This window comes from Chrysochloris asiatica, unplaced genomic scaffold (genome assembly GCF_000296735.1).
Source record: "Chrysochloris asiatica unplaced genomic scaffold, ChrAsi1.0 scaffold00047, whole genome shotgun sequence".
NCBI lineage: Eukaryota > Metazoa > Chordata > Mammalia > Afrosoricida > Chrysochloridae > Chrysochloris > Chrysochloris asiatica.
Window position 1 is genome coordinate 15,005,806 of NW_006408565.1, and position 6,000 is coordinate 15,011,805.

General features: G+C 51.1%; 1 protein-coding gene across 4 annotated transcripts in view; it reads left to right on the top strand.

Moving 5' to 3' along the window:
- Window positions 1-6,000, top strand: part of ASAP3 (ArfGAP with SH3 domain, ankyrin repeat and PH domain 3) — a 64,986-nt gene extending 58,986 nt beyond the window's left edge. For 2 of the 4 annotated variants that reach the window (XM_006862313.1, XM_006862315.1), the window contains 8 exons: window positions 1,488-1,573; window positions 1,669-1,784; window positions 2,373-2,440; window positions 2,529-2,636; window positions 2,785-2,980; window positions 3,787-4,012; window positions 4,546-4,636; window positions 5,842-6,000. In XM_006862313.1, coding sequence (XP_006862375.1) covers window positions 1,488-1,573; window positions 1,669-1,784; window positions 2,373-2,440; window positions 2,529-2,636; window positions 2,785-2,980; window positions 3,787-4,012; window positions 4,546-4,636; window positions 5,842-5,916 — 966 coding nt within the window. In that variant the 3' untranslated portion in view covers window positions 5,917-6,000. The remainder of the gene's footprint in view (window positions 1-1,487; window positions 1,574-1,668; window positions 1,785-2,372; window positions 2,441-2,528; window positions 2,637-2,784; window positions 2,981-3,786; window positions 4,013-4,545; window positions 4,637-5,841) is intronic. The other 2 variants (XM_006862314.1, XM_006862316.1) reach the window with 1 other exon arrangement.

Genomic DNA, 6,000 nt, shown 5'->3' on the forward strand with positions numbered 1-6,000 from the left:
CGGGACTGAAGTGAGAATGAAGTCAAGTCACGTGTGCAGAAGGCCTGGTGCATAACAGATGTTCAATACATGTTAGTTTCTGGGTTTACTTGGATAGTCATGGAACTGGATGAGGGTTAGTCAGATTAGAGCAGGGAAGGCCATTGCATTGACTATTCCAGTAATTGAAACTTCAGGGACGTAGTGTGGACCCAGCCTGCTGAGGGACAGGAAGGAAAGGATACCAGAGACATGTGAAGGAAGGAAATGACAGAAATCGGTGACTGATTAAGCCAAAACCCTTGGCCGTCATATTGATTCCACTTCATGGTGACCCCATGTAGAAGCGCTCCATAGGGTTTTCTTAGCTGTAATTTTTATGGAAGATTCCCGCAGCACTGCTAAGTGGGTTTATGCCTCCAACCTTTAGGTTTGTTATTGTTGTTTACTGCTGTCAAGTTGGTTCTTACTCGTAGCGATCCAATATAGGGTTTTTGAGGAGTGACTGGTGAGTTTGAACTGCCAACCTTGTGGTTCAAACTGACCTTGTGGTCCTGCATTTATCCCACAGCGCCACACCAGGACTTCTTTAGGTTAATGTTGTTGTTAAGTGCTGTCGAGTCGGTTCCGACTCATAGCGACCCTGCATAGGGTTTCCGAGGAGCAGCTGGTGAGTTTGAACTGTCGACCTTGCAGTCCAGTGCTGATCCTAGGTTAGTAGTTGAGTATAAACCATGTTCACCACCAGGAACCTTCCTGACTAGACATGAAAATAGCCCTTAGCATATAATAGGCACCAGCAAAACTCATGAAGGGGTTTAGCTCTCTGTTTGGAACATTCTGGTCTTGCCATATATCTTGGTGGGGACTGTCCAGGGTGTAGCACTTTGATGACGTCAGGATTTGGAGTCGCCTATTTAACAAAGTCCTAGTGTGGAGTCCTGGTGTGGCACTGTGGGTTAATGCGCCAGACTCCAAAGCCGTTTGAACTGCAAAGTTGGTGGTTCAAGCTCACCAGTCACTCCTTGGAAACCCTATACAAGGTTGCTACGGGTCAGAACCGACTCTACGGCACTTAACAACAACAATTTAACAAAGTCAGTGCTTTGAGCCCACCAGTCACTCCACAGGAGAAAGATGAGACTTTCTGTTCCCTCAAAAGATTTCAAGCCTCGGAAGCCCTATACAGGGTCATGATTCTGACACCACGGCACTTAACAACAACAAGAACATATACGTGACAGCTGAAAGCATAGCTGAGGTTAGATGAGTGAGCAGAGAGAGGAGCCCAGGACCAAAAATCAAAATTTGGGAAACACCTTCTCTTGGGAATAAGAGGAAGAGGAAGCACTGAAGTACCCTCCTCCCAAAGATGAGGTCCTATCTGTTTCATTTCAATTCTGAGGGGTCTGGCAGCTTGGTATCTGGGAGTGTCAGGGGGCAGCAGGAACCAGTACTGGCTTGGGGACAGGTGAGCTGGGGAGACTCAGGTGTGACCCTGCATCCAGGCACCTGGAGAACTGGCCCTGCACTTGGCTGTCAGAGTCGCCAACCAGGCCTCCCTGCCCCTGCTGGACTTCATCATCCAGAATGGGTGAGAATCCCTGCTTCTCCATCCATCACCCCCACTTCTTCCCTCCTGCCCTCCTTCATCCCCTGACCTGTCTGCCTCCCTGACCACCTCCTCAGTGGTCACCTGGATGCCAAGGCCCCAGATGGGAACACTGCTTTGCATTATGCGGCCTTCTACAACCAGCCCGACTGCCTCAAGCTGCTGCTGAAAGGAAGAGCTTTGATTGGCACAGGTAGGACTTGGACTTCCTCCCTTAGACGGCTGCTCCTGACCACCCTTGTGTGGGATTGCCTGCCTTCCTCCACCCCCGCCCCTGCCCCCAAAGAGCACTGGTAATGTACCTTGCAGACAGACTTGAAGTCTAATCCAGGCGTACCTCTGACCAGCTCTATGACCTTGAAGATGTATCAATTTCTTTCTTGAACTTTAGCACCCTTGTCTGTGAAATGGGAATAATACCATCCACTTAGTAGGGCTGCTAAGAGGATGAAGTTAATTAGTCCTTTTGAAAGTACCTAGACAAATATTAGCTGAATCTGAATACTAGTGGTTGTAATCACTAGCATTTACTGCTTAACATGTGCCAGGTAATGTGCCAAGAACTTTACATATACGAATCATTTAATCCTCTCAGCAACCTCATCAAAGTGTTACAAGTATACTCATCTGGTAGGTTAGAAGATTAAGACCCAAAGATATGAAGTAACTTGTCCACAGCCACATAGTCAGGAAGTGGCAGGGCCAGGACATCAGCAATCAGGCAATCTGATTCCTCTAAGGTATAATGCCTCTTTGACCTTGACCCCTGTCTCCCTCACAGTGAATGAGGCAGGAGAGACAGCTCTGGACATGGCCAGGAAGAAGCAGCACAAGGAGTGTGAGGAGCTGGTGAGGCCTACGGGAGGGGGTGGGCCCCTGCCTCTTTCTCCCCGCTGAGCCCTGACCTTCTGAACTGCCAAGGCTTTGTTTGTGGCAGCTGGAGCAGGCCCAGGCTGGGACCCTCACTTTCCCTCTTCATGTGCACTACTCTTGGGGAGCTTCTGTGGAACCTGGTTCTGACAGTGAGGAGGATGAGGAGGAGAAGGTGGGTCCTAGCCCCTGTCCCATGGACCCCTGAGCTGGCTGGACCCCAGGGACGGCAGAAGGAAAGAGCCAGATTGGGCCTGCTGTGGGAGAGAAGGGGCTGAGCTGGAGGAACTGGGCTTTCCTCCCTCATGTTTTTGTCCCTACAGCACTGCCCTCTGAAGCCTCCAGCCCAGGCACGCTGGGCCAGTGGGAGGCTGGACATCAGCAACAAGACCTATGAGACTGTCACCAGCCTGGGATCAACCACCCCGCGGAGCCAGAATGAGGATTTCCCCCCACCCTTGCCAGTCAAAAACCCTTCTCGGACCATGATCCAAGGGCATGTGGGACATTCCAGTGGAGGTACAGTTGGGCCCAGAAAATGTTCATGAGCTCATTCATTGAGGGCCTACTGTGTGCTGGGTTACTGAGCTGAGTGAGTATGCATGTCATCCTCAGAGTCACCTGTCAGGTATGGGTTATCCCTCCCATACAGGGAATTAAACAGATGTTAGGTCACATGACCAAGGTGGTACAACTAACAAATCTCGACTTGAGGTTCAACCAGGCCTCCTTCTTCCACATTCCCCAACCTCAGTACTTCATTCCCCTTGTACTAGGGGAGAGAAAGAGAAGCATTTACTGAACATCCAGTGTGTCCCACGTCCTTCAAAGTTAGAGAGACAGTCTGATGGGGAGATAAAAACTGGAATACAGTTCATTGTAAAACAAGGCACATATAGAATTCACATATGTAATACAAGACACACTGTAGTACAAGGCTATAGAAGGTAAATCCCAAAACAACAGGGGCTTCAAGTGTTTTGGTCATTACTATTTCTCCAGCACCTAGCAACAGGCCTGGCTGTTCTCTAGAGCTGTTTGTGGTATGAATGAACAGGCCTGTTCTGGGAGCTCAGGGAGGGAGGGAGCATGTCCTATTGAGATGGGGATGGTGAGGTTAGCAGTGCTTCCTGGTGGAAGTAGCATCTGCACTCAACCTGATGGATGGGCAGCAGAACCCAAAAAGTGAGTCAGTGTAGCCATGGCTATCAGGAAGTGATGACCCAGGAGACAAGTGTGACAGGGAGAATGCTAGAGGATCGGGGCATAGGAAGGCCAGAAACGCAGTGAATACTAATGACGGGCCATATCGTTTCTGATTCCAGATTGTTCTGAAGTCCCCAGTCTGAGTTCGGAGCACCTTGGGGCTCCTGAGAGCATGGGCAGCTCAGCTTCCTCCTCCTCCAGCCTCACGAGCCCTGGGGAGTCTGGGGGTTCCAGCCAAGCCTTGCCTGGCTCTGATGAGAGTCTCCGGGAGCCCCTAGGCACCGTTCGACCCAGCCTGCCATCAGGCACCACTTCTGCGGAGCTGTATCCCCCTGTCAGGTTCAGGTTAGTGAGGGCCTAGATGAGCAACCTGGGCAAGTCTGCTAACCCCTGTGAACATCCATTTCCCCCACCCAGTGGGTACCTGCCTAAACTAAACACTGGGAATCCCTTACAGCTCTGAGGCCCAGGACTGATAATCGAGATGCTGGGCCCCTTCCCCTCCACCACACACACTCACCTGCTCCCAAGCAGGCCCAGAATGCTGGGAGGAGCCTGGGACCCAGATTGCTGAAGTGCAGTAGAAAAGACTCAGCCTTTTTGTGTGGCTTAGTCTGTCCCCTAACTCCAGCTTGGGATCCAGTCCTCTCCTTTCTTTGCACACCCTTAAGGTTTTGGAGAGTAGACTTGGGATATCCCCAGAGCTCTCTTGAGGTCAGTTCCAGGCCTCTTAGACCTGTGATGGACAGTCTGGGGGCCTCAGAGACTCTGCCCACCCAGCCTAAGCTCCCAGCCTTTTTCTGTACCTGAGCCCTATTCTCCCACTCTGAGGTGCTCTCTGGACTTGGGGATCATGTTGGCCTTTCCCTGCCTTCCAGCTCTGAGAGCACTCGCTCCTATCGGCGCGGGGGCCGGAACCTGGAAGACAGCCCGTCAGCCCAGCAGCCGCTGTCCAGGAGGAACATGCCGGTAGGCACTTCAGGACTATGATTGGAGGGGAGGTAGCAGAGTGCCTTCTGAGCACATTTAGTTAAGAGCAGGTGACTGGGGCACATATGGCCCAGTGCCACTCCTCCCTGCTCCAGCCAAGGACCAGTAGAAGCTGAGGTGATAAGTCCCAGGCCTGGCCCCTCCCCAAGGAGGATGAATAAAGCTGTGCCCGCCAGGCTGGTCACTCACAGAAGGAATTGCTTCTCTGCAGAAGAGCATAATCAGGGTCTGTGGTTTACCTAACTGGCCCCAGATATAGGAGCCTCCTGGAATCTGCTGAAACTTCCAGCTTCTAGCTAGAGAAGGATGTGACATGGATAAAGCAAAGCCATCTTTAATCTGGCTTCTCCCTGCTGAATCAGAGTTTTGAACGTATGTTTAGTTGAGGTCTTGGAATGGCACTGTAGGATAAGCACTGAACTGCTGCTACCTGAAAAGTTGGCAGTTCAGACCCACCAGCCGCTTTATGCAGGGTCGCTATGAGTTGGAATTGACTTGAAAGCACTTAACAACTACAGTTAAGGAACGAAGGACAACATGCTTGGCAAAGTGGAGGGTCAGCAAAGAAGAGGAAGAACCCCCAACAAGGTGGATTGGCAGCAGCAGTGTGCTCAAGCATGACAGTTAGGAAGATGGCTCAGGACTGGGCGGTGTTTTGTTCTGCTGTGCACAGGGTCGGAACTGACTCACCAGCAGCTACAGTTGTGGAACCTGGTGTAGATGGGCATAGGTCAGAGTCAAGTATGTGAGAAGGAAGCCCCCTCTGTTCTTTGTTCTCCTGGGCATTCCTCAGGGATGGCACTGGTTATGTTAGGAGCCGGGAGAAGGCAGGGGCTGGAACTGGGTTTCTCTGACAAATCCTCCTCCATCCATCAAAGTCAGGCACCAGACATAAATCTGGATCCACACACTGGCTCGGCTGTTTTTATGCTCGGCTGTTTTTATGATATGTGATGGAGTTGACCCCCCACTCATGGTGACCTAGAGACCAAGTGTCCATCACCCAGCATTTTAGCTGACACTGTTGTGGTAGTGGATATCACAGCAAGAGCTCAGACTTTAGAGTTAGGATTCCTAGATCAAGTGGTTTCACTTCATTGAGCCTGGACTTCCTCATCTGTAAAATGGGAATCATTTACTCCACCACGTGCTTACAGTGTTGGTTTTCATCCCTTTCTCCCCAGGCTGGCGTCACTGAAGGAGATGACTCAAAGACTGGGCTTCTCCCGGCAAGTTCTGTACAACTTTTGCAAGACTAGCTCCTTGCTGGTCCCCGCATGCCTGAACCACCACTTTGTTGGACCACACCATTCAGAGCTGGGACTTGAGACCACAAGATAGGG